Source organism: Maylandia zebra, linkage group LG14, assembly GCF_041146795.1.
Source record: "Maylandia zebra isolate NMK-2024a linkage group LG14, Mzebra_GT3a, whole genome shotgun sequence".
In the NCBI taxonomy this organism is placed as follows: domain Eukaryota; kingdom Metazoa; phylum Chordata; class Actinopteri; order Cichliformes; family Cichlidae; genus Maylandia; species Maylandia zebra.
Genome location: NC_135180.1, coordinates 12332300 through 12351749, shown reverse-complemented (window position 1 = coordinate 12351749; position 19450 = coordinate 12332300). Strand labels below are relative to the sequence as shown.

The 19450-nt window shown below is 42.6% G+C and overlaps 1 protein-coding gene across 2 annotated transcripts in view; it reads right to left on the bottom strand.

Annotated features, from left to right (window-relative positions):
• Positions 1-19450, bottom strand: part of pde2a (phosphodiesterase 2A) — a 187297-nt gene that overhangs the window by 131665 nt on the left and 36182 nt on the right. Inside the window, exons 1-2 of one of the 2 annotated variants that reach the window (XM_004561433.3) lie at positions 1061-1215; positions 719-809 (exon numbers count right to left, since the gene is read on the bottom strand). In XM_004561433.3, coding sequence (XP_004561490.2) covers positions 719-809; positions 1061-1095 — 126 coding nt within the window. In that variant the 5' untranslated portion in view covers positions 1096-1215. Of the gene's footprint in view, positions 1-718; positions 810-1060; positions 1216-19450 lie in introns of those variants that run through there. The other variant, XM_004561432.4, reaches the window with a different exon arrangement.

The following is a 19450-nucleotide window of genomic DNA, read 5'->3' as shown; positions in this document are numbered from 1 at the left end:
ACACGTGCAAACAAGCACACCACAAGTGAACAGAGACTACGGTGCACAGGGCTCATCTGCCATTGAAAAAAAGGCACTGTCTTTAATTTCCTACCTTTCATGTTTATAGCTGCTTTATGTTTCATCTTTCCATCCCTTATCCCCCCACCCAACCTCCCCCTCACTCACTCTCTCTCTCCCTCTCTCTCTCTCTCTCACACACACACACACACACACACACACACACACACACACACACACACACACACACACACACACACACATCCAGAGAAGTAATAAAGCCTCTCAGTGACTCAATCAACAGAAAAAGAGAGAAAGCAACAGGAGCTGAAACTTACCCTCCACAGACAAAAAGTCATCATTAGCAACCCCCCCCCCCCCCCCCCCCAAAAAAAAAAAAATAGAGAGGGTCAAAAAAAGAGAGAGAGAGAGGGGGGACGACAGATGTTAAAGGGAGGTCAAAGAAAAGGATGATAAGATTTTATATTGGGAAAACTGGAGAGTAGGAGGAAAATGCTTAAAAAATCAGTATTGTTTATAATTGAAAGGAAGATGAAACAGAATAGAGGGCATAGGGCGCAGAGGATATTGCATCCTGTTTTTCAGGCAGTGTGAGAAGAGAAGAGAAGAGAAGAGAAGAGAAGAGAAGAGAAGAGAAGAGAAGAGAAGAGAAGAGAAGAGAAGAGAAGAGAAGAGAAGAGAAGAGAGCAGATCCTACCTGGAGTTGTTCGGACAGCGTGGTGGACTGTCTGGCACTCAGGGCTGGAGCTGAACTCTCGTCAGGACGCAGGAACACTTGCTGACCACGTCTGTAGGGATCAAAAACAGCAGTGAGTACCTCTGTGTGTGTCTGCGTGTTTGAGTTGTCCTTTGTGCACGCCAGCTGTCAGACTTTAAGTGATAAGCTGCTGGCAAAGGAGCATTTCCATTCCATCACACACACACTCCTAGACACAACAATTTATCTCTTCCTACATCTGAGGAGTGCAGGAATTTAAAGGTGTGTGTGAGGGAATGTAGGAGGGGAGAAAAAAGGTGAACGTGTTTGTGAAGTCCTTACAGGTCCTTTCCTTTCTTCCTCTCAAGCGCAGTCATGTCATCTCCACCTGTCGTACGCAGAGAGAGCGCCGGAGTCACACACACATTCGCGCACACGGCGAAGTACCGAAGCACACACTCGCGCTGGCAGGCTGAGACGCACACTGGCGCGCTAACTCCACGAGCTGCAAGGCATAGAGCTGAGAGTGAACACAGTCCCTCCTCCTCTCTCCTCCCACCTCTCTCTCATGCTCTCTCTCTCTCTCTCTCTCTCTCTTTCTATGTTCCTCCTCTGGGTCTTACCGCCTCCCTCAAACCCTCCCCATGATTCATCTCTCTACTGTCAGTATGTACGCTGAAGGGAACACTGTTATAAAGACACACATAATGGACCGACTTCAAAAAAAGAAATAGAATTACCATCTCGGTTTTGTCGTTTGCTTCTGCCAACATGTTCTTATATATAAATATATATAAGAACATATATATAGTGATGAAATGTCAGGTTAAACTGATTTTACTTGGCTTTGTTACCTGTGTTTTCTTGCTTTTTGTTGGTTTGTCAGTTCGCCGAGACAGAATAAAACTTCCTGTATTTGCTCACGAGCCAATTCTAATGGAACAAAACTGCAGGCATGCTTCAAATGTGGCTGTGGCTACAAAGAAGCGACAAATTCTAAAACATGGATGCATTCCTAACATCATCAACGTCATCAACCGAGCATCACAGAAAATCTCTACAATCATCAGCCAGTGTTTACCAAACTCAGAAATATAATCACAAGCTCACCTTCTGTATAGATTTATTTCCTATTTGCACAGCGTCATGTCACACTGAAGCTGACCTTTGACCTTTCGCCTCTGTCGCCTCTGTCAGTGCGCCCCAGGGCAGCTGTGGCTACAATGTAGCTTGCCATTGCCAGTGTGTGAATGTGTGTGTGAATGGGTGAATGACTGAATGTAGTGTAAAGCGCTTTGGGGTCCTTAGGGACTGAGTAAAGCGCTATACAAATGCAGGCCATTTACCATTTTAATTTAATCCAGTATTTTTGTTATGGTCAGAAATGTGTTTGTGCCATCCATCCATCCACAACCTTATTGGTCATCTGGCTCCATCTCACCCTGTCCCCATCATCCTCCTCTGTCGCACCAAACTTCTGCATGTCCTCCTTCACTACATCCATGAAGCTTACTCTGCAGTCTTCCTCTTTTCCTTCTGTCTGGCAACTTCATCTGTCCAACATTGCCACCGTCGCTCCTCTGCACATGTCCAAACCATCTCAGCCTTCCCTCTCTAACTTTGTCTCCAAACTGCTCGACTTAAGCTGTTCCTCTGATGTCCTCATTCTCTTCCATCCTGGTCACTCCCAATGAGCCACCTCCAGCTCTGCCCCAGTAACTGTCCAAACCGCACATCACAGCATGTCTCACCATCTTGTAAACCTTCCCTTTCACTCTTTCTGCTTCTTCTGTCTCCCATCACCCCTGACAGTTGTCTCCACCCAATTCACCCTGCCTGGACTCTCCTGTTCACCTCTCTTGTGCACTGTCCGTTGCTTTGGATGGCTGATCCCAAGTATTTAAAATTTATCTAGCTTCACTGTCTCTACCGCTTGCACCTTCACTTTTCCACCTCTCTTCCTCTTATTCACACACATGTATTCTGCCTTCCTTCTACTGATTTTCATTCCTCTTCTCTCCAGCGTATACCTCCACCTCTCCAGGCTCTCTTCCACCTGCTCCCTACTTTCTCTATACCTCTCCATTAACACTCTCAAAGCAAACATCACATCTGTAGTGATCCTTCTCAGCATGATGCCATACTGCAGCTCAGTTATCATCATCTCTATTCTTAACCAAGCTTCAATATCGCTCTCCCAGTTGTTCATAAGATGACTGATCAGCATTAGTTCTCTGCAGTTACTATAGTTCTGCACGTCACCTTTGTCCTTGAATATCGGTACACTTCTCACTCCACAGGACTGTGTTACACATTCTGGTTTAAAAGTTCACCGTCCCTTTTCCTTGACATCTGTGTAGACTTTAGAAACTCCCACCCCCCCCCAAAAAATAACCCCAAAACATCAGGTTATTTGTGGAACCACTTAAAATAACTTTATTTATTTGCAGATATTTGGAAATTCATGAAAATTCGTGTCAGCGAAGTCAGATGTGGAAGAGCTGTTGTTGCAAAAGTAACAAGCATAGATAATTAAAATATATCTGACAACATCCTCTGGTTTTTGATAAAGTCTTATTTTGTTTTATTTAAATTTGGTTGCTGTTCTGGAACATTTAATCATATCACGTGACCTGATAAAGGAAATCTTTGTGCACAAACCTTCAGGCTACAGTTTTTATGATATAGCAACAGGAGAAGAAAAGTGAGAATGCTTTGGTGTTTCTTGGGTCTCCTACCATCGCACACAGTTTCAAAGGCAATAAAAATCGATGAAGAATCATTTAAAACTCCCCACGGTGTCTAGAAGTATTCAAAAAAAGACTCAATTACATCATTGGCCCTTTCATTTTTTCACACCCGCATTTATTATTGATAGAGTTTTCTTAAGTCTAAATAAAACAGAATAAAATCTTTGAAAATAAATCCTGAAAATCAAAAGCAGGAGGAACCCTAATTTATCCGAAAAAACCAGCTTAGCAGAAACACAGTCACACACCACCGGAGCTCGATGCTTTTAATCAGCCGGCAGATTTATCATGTCGGAGTCTAGAGCGATGCTGACAGCGACAGGACATTTAGCATGAAGCTGTCAAACAGACTAAAAGGAGTCTGTCCAATGCAAGTCTGTCAAACTCACAACAAACCATGGCTAGGCACGCTTACAAAGTCACATCACATGTTAGCGGATGCTCTTCTTAAGCAGTCGTATCAAGTCAACACTCTGCTGGTAATTCTTGTTATTTTTAATACATTGTAGGTATTTGTATGATAGTTTGACAACAGCTAGGCCACTTAACTGAGTACAGATTTGAAGCTATCACAGACAGACAGCCACAGTGCGGGATTACGGCGGACCGATTCAAATGAAGTAAGCAGCTTCGGTTCAAATGCTGAAAATTGGCCTGACTCGGGAAAGATAATGGTAATTGTTTGGAAAAACAATCAAAACTAAGCACTGTTGTGATGTGTTCACTGAAGGCTGAAATTGTCTGAAATAAATTCAAGAAGGTTAAGCATTCATACAAAATCACATAGAGTGTATAGCAATGGCTATTTGTCTTTGAGTAGTACTTTTGCTTTAATGCACAAGCTCATGCTGGACAAATAATCAATGGCACATGCTATTTTATGAATTTATCACTACACTAAATTTAAGAACCAAACCCAGTTGAATCCTTTTATGAATTTATTGAGTTCACAGGCAGTCAGAGGTTAAGCCCTGGCTCATGGGGTTATGTTGAGGTGAGAGTGCTCGGATATAAAATGCTCTAATATCAAACCCAGCGACTGCCTGTTTTGTAAACAGTGAAGGGTTATTCCAGTACAGCACAAGCTCAGACTGTATCGACTGTGTTGTGTTGGCTAATAGCTGCAAGACACAAAGACATAATCAGCACAGCACACAGTTCATATCATCAGCTCTGTATGGCACACACTCACAGAGGCAGGAGAGCAGGCCCTTACATATACTCAGAAACACAAGCAGAACTACAAACAAACACCTCAAAATGGGTTAGTTCAAAGCAAATTCTCCTCAAAGACTGTCTCTTCATCTGCCGTGGACTCGGTGATCTAGATTACCTTTTACACACATGCACGCACGCGCACGCACGCGCACGCACGCGCAAACACGGAAACACAATTCTCCATGTTACTGCTGCCATAGTACAGCTGAAGAGAATATTGATCTCTTGTTTCTGATTAAAACCAGGGCTGCTCAAACGCAATCAACACACAAACCCACCCCGTGAACCCACCCACTGCTCTTTCTCACACACAGACCTGTAAAACAAACACACACACAAACTCTGGCAGCCTGAATCCAATGTGAAGGGCCATAATTAGTCATCAGTGAACACGGGATCGGATGATGATCCAGCCAGTTGTGTATTGTCTTTATGAATAAAACATATATGTGAATGTATGAGATTTATATAATGTTTATTAAAAAACTGTGATTGGAAGTGTGTATATGCTGAAATCCAGAGCTCGCTTTTGTCCAGACTCTCTTTGAGTGATTGAAAGCACTAAACAGTAAAGCTGCACTCAGGGGAATAGGGCTAATCTACATAATGGTGGAGATATATTAACAGCATCCTGATGCACACACACACACACACACTTAGGTGTCAGTTGAATGTAAGTCTTCCTCATCCTCCACACTAGCAGCGCCCTCTCCGATGCGACTGAGCCAAACAGAGTTAAGACAATGATGTATTTATGTTTTGTTATGTTTATCTCTCTATTTAACTGTATCATTACGATGCTAATTACAGGGCAGTCTTTATGCAGTTTTATGTACATATTATAGTACCATGTGATTAAAGACTGATAACAGCCTTACAGCTGGTAGATTACAGCTATTTACAACCGTACTGACATTTCACTATTTGTTTTTCTCTGAGAATATCACTAGAATGTAAATGAAAGGATTCATTTTCAATGCAGATTTCTCCAAAATCAGCCCTCTTTTGTCTTACTTTCATTTTGGACCTCCATCAAAGCTTGAAAGGGGGGCTGTGCAACTTGACCCTTTTCTGTAAAACAATAGCGATTCCTTTTTCTAGATGGGATGTGCTCCGCTTGATGAGGAAAGTGCATTTGGAGAAGTGTTTCTACTGTGTGTGGAGCAGGTAAGGACAAAGAGAGGAATTACTTGATCATGCTCATAGTGGGAATATAAGATTGTTAGATAAGGCTGATAAAACTCAAATGGATCTGAACCACCTCACAAAGACGACTTATTGTGCACAATAGCAGTCATACCTCATGTAATGCACAATGCTTTACCTTAGCTATGCACGCAGTGCTGAAACAATCCATCATGGAACCTATTAGTAAAATGTCAGACACCCAGTTATTGATTAAAGCGACCAACCCCTGGTTGACAGTGGGTAACAAGAACCTGCTTTTAAAAGGAAGAAACACTCCTTCAAAACTAGGGTCAGACGGTGGCAGCCATCTGATGCAACCAGTGGGATGACAAACCGCAAACAGGACATATAAATAAATAACACATAAAAGTAATAAATAAATAGAGTAATAAAAGCACAAACTGCAGGATGGAGAAGGCAAGTCTGTCTACAGGAGTTAATAATAACGTTACAGTTGCACTAGGAAAAACAGCTTAGAGGCCAAGGCACCTCAAAAATTACCGAGACTTTACACAAGGAACTTCGGCAATGAAATGTCTTGACTCTTGACTCTTGACAGTGGCATTAAGCAGGAGTGAGTCTGCGAATGGTTTGTAACTGAATGCAGTAACGTTGACAACTATCTGTGATAAATCTGTGAAAATTGCAAATCTCACTCCTACACGCACAGAAATTCCTCCAAAAATAGCTATAGGCACGATCAGGCATAATATTATGACCACCTGCCTAATTTTGTGCCGGCCCCCCTTTTGCTGTCAAAATAGCGCATTTAGGCATATGCTCCACAAGACCCCAGAATGGGTGTTCTGGTATCTGGCACCAGTGGAGGTGGGGCCTCCACGGATCAGACTTGCTTGTTCAGCACATCCCACAGTTGCTTGATTAGATTGAGGAACTGGAGATTTTGGAGGCCAAGTCAACAGCTCAAACTCATTGTTGTGCTCCTCAAACTATTGCTGGACCATTTCTGCTTTGTGGCACATTATCCTGCTGAAAGAGGCCACAGCCATCAGGGAGTAGTGTTTTACAGTGTACGTGGTATGTGTCAAAGTAACAACCACATGGATGGTAGAACTTGAGGTTTCCCTGTAGAACAAAGCATCACACTGAATTTTACCTTCTTCCCATAATGCATCCTGGTGCCAGGTGATCCCCAGATAAGCAACGCTCACACATGCTCAACTGGCCACATGAAATAAAAGACAATGTGATTCATCAAACTAGTTGAAGTGCTCATTGTTGATGGTGGACAGAGGTCAGCATAGGCATCCTGATTAGTGTGCAGCTCTGCAGCCCAGTACACAACAAACTGGGATGCACTGTGTATTCACACACCTTTCTATCAGAACCAGCATGAACTTTTTCAGCAGTTTGAGCTGCAGTAGCTCGTCTTTTGGGCGCAGAGATCAGCCATCGCTCCCGACATCCATCACTGAGCCTTGGCCGCCCATGACCCTGTCGGTGGTTCACCACTGTTCATTTCTTAGATAGATACTAATCACTGCAGACTGGGAACTGCAGAGCCGCAGTTTTGGAGATGATCTGACCCAGTCATCTAGCCATTACATTTTGGCTCTTGTCAGACTTCTTTAAATCCTTACGCTTGCCCATTTTTCCTGCTTCTAACACATCAGCTTTGAAGACAAAATGTTCACTCGCTCACTGATACATCTCATCTACTTACATGTGCCATGACAACAAGATAATCAGTGTTATTCCTGTCAGAGATCATAATGCTGCACCTGATCAGTGTAGTTTTTGCAGGACAGTAATTCAACTACAAAATTATATAGGTTCATATGTATATATATATATATATATATATATATAGGAATTTAACCAAAATAAAACCAGTTGGCAACCACTTGAGTTGAGTCCCCTCTTCCAATGAGAGGTACTGCAGACAAACTGTGCTGATCAGTGCAAACTGACCCAGACCGGCTGCAATGTTCTGGCAATCAGTCTGCGTTTATAAATTAGACAGCAGCTATTTGCAGACTAGTAACTGCAGTCATTCGGAGTCGGACCAGACTGCCTCTCAACGTGCGACCTGTACTTGTAATCGAAACACTGAGCGTGCACGACCCCTAAACCACAACTATTTGCTATTGATCGCCACATGCTAAAATACTCAATATGATCATGAAGCACCCACCGATTTTTCTTCACTGCAAAGCCATTACAGAGCAATGTGCAAACCTTTAATCACTCTGTCTGTGGGCGTTTTTACTGGTGCGATTCCTGTACTGAAACACTGTCATCTCCCATTACAGTGAAGTTGCTCGGTTTAAAGAAATACTCCAAGTAGCGTGCGACTAACAGTTTAGAGGGAGGTGTATGTCTGAGCATGTGTGTGAAAATTACTTAAACTTATTTTTACTCATAACTAATTTCCTTAAACAAAACAAGCAGTAAAACAACAGCAGGAAGGCAACAACGACACGCCCTCCTTTGGAAAGTCACGCAGGCGATCACACATGCACTTGAGGGCGAGCTGCTCTGTTTGTATTGATAACGTGTTTCAACACTGCAGTGCCTTTGTCAACGCGAGTCTCCTCTGCGAGGCATAGCTCTGGCAAACAATGAATTTGAACGCACAAAACTGCAATAACATTGCAACCGGGATGAGGGAAAAAAGCGCAGAAAACACACATGCACATATTTCACCTTTGCACATATCAAACCCTCTTTCACTTCTCAAGATGCAGGCCTCTTTTTTTTTTTTTTTTTACACAGTTTGATCAAAGTGTCTCATAAGCAAAGGTCTTAATATGACTGTGACTGATTTTTCAAACAATGCTCGGTTCGCTTCATTTTATACACCAGTCAGTTTCGAGCCTGATGTTGTGGGAGTCATTATTTCACTGAAACGGTCACAGCACCTTACAAATCCAAAGCTCTTTGTGTGAACAGTGAATCCAAACAGCATAAATAACAAACCTTTCTGACTTCTGTTCATCAAAAATCACAAAGCAAAATTTTGAGAGGTTGCTTGGTGGTTGCTATGTGAGTTAGTGCGTTGGCAACCTGAAAGGTTTATAAGCCAGTTTCCATACCAACACGCGCTGTCTCCTAACTGAGTACAGGCAGATGAGAGGATGATGAAAATGGAAAAAAAGAAAGAAAGAGGAGAGGAAAGGAGACCTTACTGCTCTATAGAAATCTCTGTATAGGCTTGTGCTGTTTGGAAATCCTACATGATGTGGAGCACAATAACCCGACCCTGTAAGAGCTAATTATGCTGTATACTTATCTGAGAAATACATTTCACCTAGCAAGTACAAGGTATATAAACAGACGAGAGCAGCTGCTTAATTGAATCATTTCTGAGTTTGCTTCTAAGCCAAACTGATTGATACTTCACTGCTGGTGAAATTGCAGGCTGTTCAGCACGTAGCCTGTGTGAAACTCAACTTCTTCCTTTGTTTCTTTCTTCTTTTCTTTCTTTCCCTCTTTAAAATGAATTTGCTCTGTAAGTAATTAAACACTCGAAACGAATCTTCAGGGTGCAATATTGAGAGCGGCTCTGCCGTGCTGCAAAACCGCCAATTTGTTGTGCATGGCATGTTGAATAATGATAAAACTGTCAGGGAGTCGTTTTTGGACGGGAGATGGTGCAGAAGGAGACAATTTTCTCGGGCTTCCAGCAACAGACTGGACACAGACTCTGCTTTGTTCTCTGGATTTCGTTCTTTGATCAAAATGCCATGACTTCAGTGACCTTTACATAAGAGCTGGACTGACCCCAAGCCGATGTCTGACTCTGTGACTGTAATTGTTTCTTGCACTTCTTAACTGATCCTTTGGTCCATATTAAGGTCGCTGTCACTCACGGATAATGGACAGAGGCTTCAACTGGATTTACAGCAACAACAATTGCTTCTTATTGGTGCAGGCTAAGCCAGCACTTTGGTGGGTTTAAACACTCTATGGAAGTGATGATAAATTACTAAGTGACAGTGATTTTATGTAACTAAATTTAAGAGGCACTTTGCAAGTTTTGAACTTTCTTGGAGTAGAGCCAAATCCTCCACATCATAAGGAGCCAGGTGAGGTAGTTCGGGCATCATGCCTAGGATACCTCCTGCACGCCTCCTTGGTGAGGTATTCCGGGCATGTCCTACTGGGGAAGCCCCAGGGCAGACCCAGGACTCGCTGGAGAGATTATATCTCTCGAAAGGCTTGGGAGTGTCTCAGTCCCTCCAGATGAGCTAGAGGAGGTTGCTGGGGTCAGGGAAGTCTGCAGCTTTGAGAGGCTGTTGAGCCACCGCAACCTTAACCCGAAATTCTAGAACAGATGTTACATTTGTTAAACTTTCTAGGTTTCTTTTTTTTTCCTCTGTAAAAACTCGAAGAAAATAAATTGCAGTTGAAAACAAGCCAGTGTGTCCCAGTGTCCAAAACCCCCAAATTGCAAAAGAAAAAAAGAACATTAGTTAAAATGTCCGAGTGCCCAGGAGAAGACTTTTGTTTGTTTTGTAGGTCTAAAGATTTCCCAACTACAATTATGTACAACACACAACAAAACAGCTAATGACATTTGAGAAACTGGAATCAATGAATGCTCAGTGATTTCCACTAAATGTTTTTTGTGTGGCCCGTTGGTTTGCGCTAATTGTAACTTGGGTGGTTTTGAAGAAATCAGAAGCTGCAACAAAAGGCAGCATGCAATTGATTTAGTCTCACAGGCGATGAGCGCAGAGTGCTGGTGTTTGTAGATGTCTGTGATGTGGCTTTCTGCTCTCACCGTAAAGGGCTGTAACTGGCTTTGTTAGTAATGAATACATACATTATTTACAGGAGCCATTTATAAGATATGAGAAGAGTTTTAGGAGTGTGAAACTCCCTTTGCTGTTTCAGCTTCTCTATGTTCTCTATGTTTACTGTGCTTCAAGGGCTGTAAGGGCCGGGCTGAATAGGATCTGGACTACTGCAGAAACCTTTCCAATTACAATAAGTGTTTCCTTATTTCTGCTAAGAATTCATGTCTTCAGCTATAAATGTTAATACAGGGTTAGGCGATGTACCCGAGTCTTCAGCCGATCCGTCTATTGCTCACTGAAGCCTCATCAGAAATGGTCTCAGTGGAAGGGTGGCTGTCAAGAAGCTATTCTTAAGGAAGGGAACAGGAAGAAAAGTCCGGGATATGCCAAATTACACAAGAACTGGACTGAAAATCAGTGACGACAAGTCTTGTGGAGTAATTAATCTAAATTTGTAATCATGAGTGTGTATAGAGGAGGTCAGGCGAGAGGTACAACAGGAGTGTCTACACCCATCTAGAAAACATGGTGGAGGCTCAATGATCCCAAACACACTGCCAAAGCAGTAAAAACATACCCGGTTAGAAAAACACACAGTGGAACACAATCAGTAGTGGATTGGTCTCCCCAGAGCCCGGACCTCAACTTTACTGAAGCAGTGTGTGACATCCAAAGGAGAGCTTTGAGTGAGCTTTAAGAAGTCTGGAGAACTATTCCTGAAGACTGCTTAAAGAAATTACTCTTTAATTAGTCTCAGGTCACAGCAAAGGTGGCCTTACAAGCACCTTAGAAATGTGCAAATGGTGATTTTTCCTTATATACTGTGTTTCCATGTATGCTTCCACATGTTTCAAATGCTATTTTCCATTTTCCTATTTTTCATTTTCTTAGTAGAATATAAAGAAATAAGGGTGCCTCAAGACTTTTGCACAGTACTGTATATGAAAGACTATCTACACTAAAATGAAAGTTTCTAGTAATAACCTACTTGACTTTCAGAGTGGGGTTTTTTCCAGAAAGAAAGTCCCCAAGAAACAGTGTCACCATAAAACGTGGATTAAAATAGGTGTTTGTGTCAATGTTTATGTGTGTCATAGCTAACTGCTTCCTTCCTGATGTGCTGCTCAGCAGTGTTCAGGCACTCACACAGACACTCGGACTCACACACCCATTTCCTTCCTTCAGTAGTTGGTTATTGCTGCTCATGTCAGAGGTGAAGTAGTAAGCAGGGTTAGGGATTAGTGATAAAGCTCAGAGGATAGGGAAGAGGCAGAAGACAGCGAGATCAAGAAGGAAGCAAAGAGATGGAAGGAAGGCGCCAAACCTGCTAATAGGACATTCACAGTTGAGGTGGATCATCCGTGTCAGTCATATCGCCCGCGGTAATACCAGAATCAGTTAGAAGTTAGAAGATATCGCAGATGAAATACAGTTGTCTTTACATGCTTGCTGACTCGAGCTTTAAAAACATGCAGAGTGTGGTGTAAACTGCAAAGTAAGTAAATGCTGTGGAAGCTCTCCAACTGTGTGAAAATGGTCAGAGCAAGTCAAAGGAGCTTGCAAAGAAAAGCTTCTGGACTTCTTTAAGTTGCTTGAAGACGTTTCACCTCTCATCCAAGAAGCTTCTTCAGTTCTAAGGTCAAATGGTGGAGAGTCCCAGATATAAACCTAGTGGGAGTATCCCCCCACAGAGGGACAAAAGGACCCCCTGATGATCCTCTAATCGCCTGAGCCAAGGTGTGAAACTGGGTGTGGGTCCCAATCAGCCAGAGCTTCGGGTGTGTTCATTGTGAAACCTGGCCCCACCTTATCATGCGAATTCCTGAGGTCAGATGGCCCAGGATGTGAGTGGGCGTTAAGGCGTCTGGGAAGAGTTTTCTCCAAGCATGACATCCCAGTGTATTTCAGACCCAGCAACACGCTCAGACAAAAACTGCTTCACCCGAAAGACAAAACGCCAAAACACAAACTTAACAACGTGGTGTATGCTGTACAGTGCAGTGAGGAATGCCCAGACCTCTACATTGGAGAGACCAAACAGCCACTTCACAAGCGCATGGCACAACACAGAAGAGCCACCTCCACAGGACAAGACTCAGCAGTCCATCTGCATCTTAAGGATAAAGGACACTCTTTTGAGGATGCCAATGTTCAGATTTTGGACAGAGAGGACAGATGATTTGAAAGAGGAGTGAAAGAAGCCATCTATGTCCACTGTGAGCGACCATCTTTGAACAGAGGCGGGGGTTTACGACACCAACTCTCTGCCATCTATAATCCAGTTTTGAGATCCCTTCCCAGACGCCTTAACGCCCACTCACATCCTGGGCCATCTGACCTCAGGAATTCGCATGATAAGGTGGGGCCAGGTTTCACAATGAACACACCCGAAACTCTGGCTGATTGGGTCCCACACCCAATTTCACACCTTGGCTCAGGCGATTAGAGGATCATCAGGGGGTCCTTTTGTCCCTCTGTGGGGGGTCACTCCCACTAGGTTTATATCTGGGACTCTCCACCATTTGACCTTAGAACTGAAGAAGCTTCTCGGATGAGAAGTGAAACGTCTTCAAGCAACTTAAAGAAGTCCAGAAGCTTTTTTTTGCAAGCTCCTTTGACTACGATGACCTTCACGGTCAGAGCAAGGTTAAAAGAAAGGGAATCAGAAAACAACCAGAGTGCATCTGAGAGAGGGAGAGAGCAATAGAGCGAGAGACAGAAATGGAGAAAAGCAAAACACAGCAGCAGCAGCAGCAACAACTATAGACAGAAAGTAAAAAATAATTGATAGAAGGAGTCAAGCAGGGGTGAGAAAAGAAGACACGGGAACACTGCAGCAAACCAACAAAACTTCATCATCCGCTCTCTCACACATCTTTTTCTTCTTCTTTTTAACTTTCTTTGCACAATCCTTATAAACAACTAATGAGGTGTGGGGGCGGCAAAGTCCAGCTGCTGCACGCTTCCCCATGAAGTCGATGTGTACGTGCCGTGATGTGTGTTTGGCAATGCAGCCTGAAGATTTCTGCGTAACATGCATCATATTTGTGCGAGGGTACTTGCAAACATTCGCATGTGCATGGGCTGGCAGCAACCAGACAGATCAGGTGGAAAATATCCAGCTAAATCTTTACCTGCACGTCCCATTTTTGTCTTTTTTTCTCCATCAAATGAGAACACAGCAGAGACGATATGGTGCTGAACAGATTGAATGGATGCTACAAATGGTAATGGCAAAAGATGATGTGTGTGCGCACACGAAACAGCCACGCGGACCCCGATTTGTTGCTATGGCATCCCATCTTCCTGAGGTGCAAAAATCACAGAACAATTTATACCCACAATTTCCTCTCTATAATGAAGCGGTGAATGCACCCACCCCGGCGTGCACAATGCTGAAGTGGATGCTGAAGTGGACTATAACGCGCGCACTTACCCCGAACAGGTGAACGCAACCATGCTCAAGAACATTTATATAAAAAAGTTATGAAAGAGAATAATCGTATATTCAGAAAAATACTGCTCACTAATTGAGCTAATAACACAGAGTACACTGCAGCACAAGTTACCAAGACTACAGTCAGTATAGACAGTCCATTAGTGGATGCTGAAGTGGAGCATGTTGGAGAAGTCCTGTGCATCATTGCTCCAATTCCTGTGATACATTAATTGGCATTGCTCTGGTCTATGTGCCTTTAACAAGCATGGGGTTTGTCACAGAGACTTTACTACAGTTATTAATGCAGACACTTTCAATTCAATTCAATTCATATAGCCCCAAATAACAACAACAGTTGCCTGAAGATGTTTTATACTGTAAGGTAAAGACGAAAATACAGAGAAAACAGAGAAAACCCAACAATTAGACGACCCCCTCTATGAGCAAGCAATTTGGTGACAGTGGGAAGAAAAAACTTCCTTTTAACAGGAAAAAACCTCTGGCAGAACCAGTCTCAGCAAGGAGCGGCCAACTACCGTGACAACTAGGTGAGGGAAACGGGACAAAACACACAGTGTGGAAGAGAACCACAGATTAATAATAGCTAATAGCTAACAGGAAGAAACCTCTGACACAACCAGGCTCAGGGAGCGGAGGCCATCTGCCGCGACCAGTTGGGCATAAGGGAAAGAATACTTTCCAACTGTATCATCTGCAGTTTCTTTTAAATGACTTGTTATTGTCATTTAGAAGTTTTGAAGTCGTGTTGTTTATTTGATGTGCTTTGTGCAATTAACACACACAAAGATGGCACAGTTATGTTGCCAAGTTAATGTGCAAAAACATCAGGTGGGACTTTGGTTGAGTTCTTTTTACATCTGAAATAGCGATGCAGGAGATTTTACAGCACTCCAGATGAAGAGGGATGAAACCAGGATGTTGTCTGGGTGTGTAACCTAACTGCGAATAGGTTTATGGCAGCTCGGGTGAAGCAGTGGCAGTGTAAGCAGATGCTCAGCTGCTTTTCTCCTGAATCACACCAGCTCTCTTAGTAGATTTTGATGCCAACGTTTCGCAATCGCATTTTATGGTTTTATAATAACAAGCCTGAAACGTATCGAAGACCAAAAGTGCCAAAAAGAAGATAAAGAAAATATCAATAATATGATATAATTTGGGGATTGTTTAAAAACACATTAAATATACACACAAGGTCTATTAACCTACTTCTGTGTTTATCATGTAAAGAGGACGCAACACATGGAAACAAGGGTAAACAATGCCTTACTAAATATACACATAGCTACACATATTTCAAACAAATCAAATCAAATCAAATAATATAACATGAACAGAGGCAATTTTCTATAGATATCCATTTTTGCCTTAATTAATTTGTATTTATTGTGAAGCGATTTAAGAGGCAGAAAACTTCATTAGTTGTTAGCTGTGTCATTAGTTTCTTTACGCGCTTTTGATTTGGCAGTTGTCATATGTGTCCACTATATTTTTTCACATTTTTATGAAATACTTCTTCATTTTATTAATGTAAAACTAAACTGTTGTTTGTTCCTGCTAAATTCAAATCTGTTGTTATAGTCAGGGTAAATACATTTTTGTTAAAGCAGCAGAGATGAAGGCCCGGCTGAGTGGACAGAGGGGAGAGTAATGAAAGATGAATGCAAGCAGCCGCTGAAGGAGGAAGGACGAATTAGTTTGAGCACAACAGAAATGGAGCAGTCAGCGGGTCAACACAAAGACGCAGTATCCAGGTCTGAATGCACAATTGCAATTTCAGCCACCACACACACACTCGGCCTGCACGTTCATGTCGTAAACATGACGTGCCCTGGACTTCCATCGACATCCTCACCTATAAAAACAGACCATAATCACACGTGTTTGACCTTGTTCCTCTCTGGCCTCTTCTTTCCTCTTCCCTCATATTTTCTCACTTGGCCTATTCCTTCCTCCTCCTCTTCCTTCACATATTTTACTTGTAAAGTTTCCTTTTCTCTCCTCTATTATCTATTATCCTGTCGACCTTTTATTATTATTTTTTTCTGTCTTCCTACTGCAGGTTTGCAGTGACAGGCAAATCTGTGCTGCTGTTAGAGTGCCCTCAAGTGGACATACACATAAACAACATACAAAGTAGATGGATTGTTGTGTTGCAAATTAAATCTTAAAACATCAATAAGCTGCTCCACGTCCATATTAGGTTTTATTCTTGACATTCGTTTTTGCTTGTTTCTTATATCTTTGTGCGTGTACTCAACAAAATATGAACGAGGAAGTAACCTTGAGCAGCTGTCATTAAAGTAAATTTGCACTGCAACTGAACACACTGGTCATGTCTGCTCTCCATCTCACTTGGATTATTGTCAGGGATGACAGCGCAGCTCCCTCCACTTTATAAAGGCTGAGGACCAAAATGGAAACCAATTTTTTTTAATTTTCTTGACAATTTCTCTCAAGGGTCCTGTAATCATAAAGCTGCAGCTACAGAGCGGAAATGAAGAGCGACTTCTATGCTGACTTCATCTGAATGCCCCGCATCAATTACAACATCACTCCACCTCCCAAACACAAACTTCAAAGTCTTACAAGTGTTCTCTCCCTCTCTCCTTCTCCTACACGCACACTTACACATCTCTATAAGGAATACCAATGAGCATATTGTTTCCATTTCAAAGGGAAACGTCAGGTCTGAAGAGGGTAAGAATTAAACATCAAGTCTGCCCCCCCACCCCCCTACCCAAGAAAAAAAAAAAGGATAAATAAGACAAAGAAAGGAAAAGGAAAAAAAAGGCAAGAAAGAATGAAGTCTAATCCACTGAGACGCTACAGTGCCAACTAGGCCAGATTGACAGTGCACTATTTTTCCTTTCTTTCTTTCACATTTCATCTTCTGTGTGTAAAAAAACAACAGCAGTCTCAGCAGAAACTCACTCCAGTAGAAAACCTTCTGTGACAGGAAGTTGGTACCAACATAAAGGACATATAATAAGTAATACTTGATCTGAATCATCCCTTGAGGTGGAGGAATTAGATAATCTTGGAGTCAGTATGTTTCCATAATGGCACAACATAAATCTTGACATAAAGTGATGACAATTAAGTTATAAATGGGCACAAATACTGCAAACCAGTTCAGACTAGTTAGGTTTACTGCTACGCTCACATGATATGCTTGCTGCACTGAAACATATATCAAAGGGACTCTCTTAGTAATGGTGGTTTCACTTCACCAGTCGGTGTGCTATATAGTACCAAGCTACAAGCAGAAATGGTCCTCCTGAAGAGCAAGCAGAGCTCAAAACAGGTTGCAGAACCACTGCACACATCTTTAACTTAGAGGATACTGTGCGATCAGCACCACATCTGTGTGGGTGTGTTTGACAGGGTTTGGCGTACACGCTTGTGGATGAACATATTCAATTTTATTTTATGTATATACCGCCAAATCAAAACTGTTTCCCCAAGGGGCTTTATATTGTAAGATAGAGACACTACAATAATAGAAAAAACAAAACAACAACAATCAGTTGCATGCCCCCATGAGCAAGAACTTGGTGACAGTGGGGAGGAAAAACTCCCTTTAGACAGGAAGAAACCTCAGGCAGAACCAGGCTCAGCAAGGGGCGACCAACTGCTGTGGTTGGGGGCAAGGTGAGGGAAACAGGACAAAACACACACTGTAAAAGAGAACCAGAGGTTAATAATAGCTAATGTTTAAATGCAGAGTGGAGTATAAATGCATACAGAGGGACAATAGGTGAGCGAAGAAGAAACACGGACACACAAGACAGTAAAGTCAAACTGATCGCAAAGGGCACAGGTGCAGTCTTCTTCAAAGGGGACTGTAGCAGATTAGTGTAAGTCAGCAGGCTGGAGTAAGCCAAGGCTGCTTTTGTTCGTTCACTCTCCTCAACATATACCAGGAGAGATTTATGACTGTTTCACTGGAGAGAAGGAAAGATGATGGTAAAATGGCCTGATGAAGGATGATCCCTGACCAGTTGGTGGTTGGTTACTGTGAAATGATTACCAAAGCCCCAGTAAAGCAGAGAGACAGGTTAGTGACCCCCAGAAACACCAGTCACTAGGGAAAAAGTGCTTGCTGACACTGTTGCAAATACAGCGCTGCACAACACTGTAAGTGGTCACCTGTAGTTTACATGGAAGATGCAGACTTGTCTGCAACCATTCACCTTCAAAGTAAAAGGTGCCCCTTTTGAAATTTGATGACGTGCAGAACTTTTACTTTAAAAGCAAAAGAAAATTTCTATTCTGATTTGCATCACACTTTTTCCAGATTTCACTACCAAGTGCTAGTTGGCAATTGTTTGCAGACAAATTGGTGTTTTCTATGCAAACTGCAGGCAATCTGCCAGCAACCAGAATGCTTTTTGTCCCTGATTTCCAGCAATCTCAAGCAACTTCTTGTGGCCAAATCCCTGCTCAACAAATTCACCATACATCTAGTTTAAAATATTGACTCGATCAAAGTAGCTATAAAAGACATAAGCATAACTCATATGAAGCTACTATGTTATAACAGTAGTTTAGAAACAGCATATCTGCTCCTCAGCAGTTTATCACAGATTATGTTTAAGGATGGCGTTTGCAATCCTGCACATCACAGAGATTAAAGGATAAGAGGAGTGAATCTGCTCCATGATTAAAACACTTTATCTCATGATTACTGCAGCCAAGGCTGGCTCATAGCACTCACCACTGAAGTACTAACAAAGTGTGATAGTGAGGGGGGATAAGGGTGCACCCCGGTGTGTGTGTGTGCCATTGTAGCACTCTGTCAGTAATGCTTGTACAATCTCCGCATCGCTGCTGGGAAAAACCGAAATAAATTTCTTTTCAATTTTTCGCTCCCGTCATCTTCCCCTTTTCTTTCCTCTCCCCACCCCACCGTCCCTCTCTCTCTCCCTGCAATTCTATTTTCTGTTGTTAACACGGTTTCCACTTAGATGCCTCTTCGGTACTTGATGGGATTTCTAGAAAATGATTTGTCTCTGCCTTTCGTGACCCTCTGCAATAGCTTGCTCATCCCAGTTGCAATACCTGTTTCCAGAGGGTGACACCGCTCGAGTACACAATCGCACACATGAACACACAGAGTGGTGCTTTCACACAAAAAAATGCACAACCCACCCAAGCCTTTAGGCATCTACATACCAGTTATGACACACACTGGGAACACTGTCATTATCAGCCAGCAGGCGCATATTTAGGAATGGAAAGGGTGATTACACTGAGACACACACGGAGCGAAACATGCACGCACACACACACTGTTGCAAACAACATCAGTATGCTGCAAAGGTCATACTTTGCTTCTCTCTCTGTCTGTCTG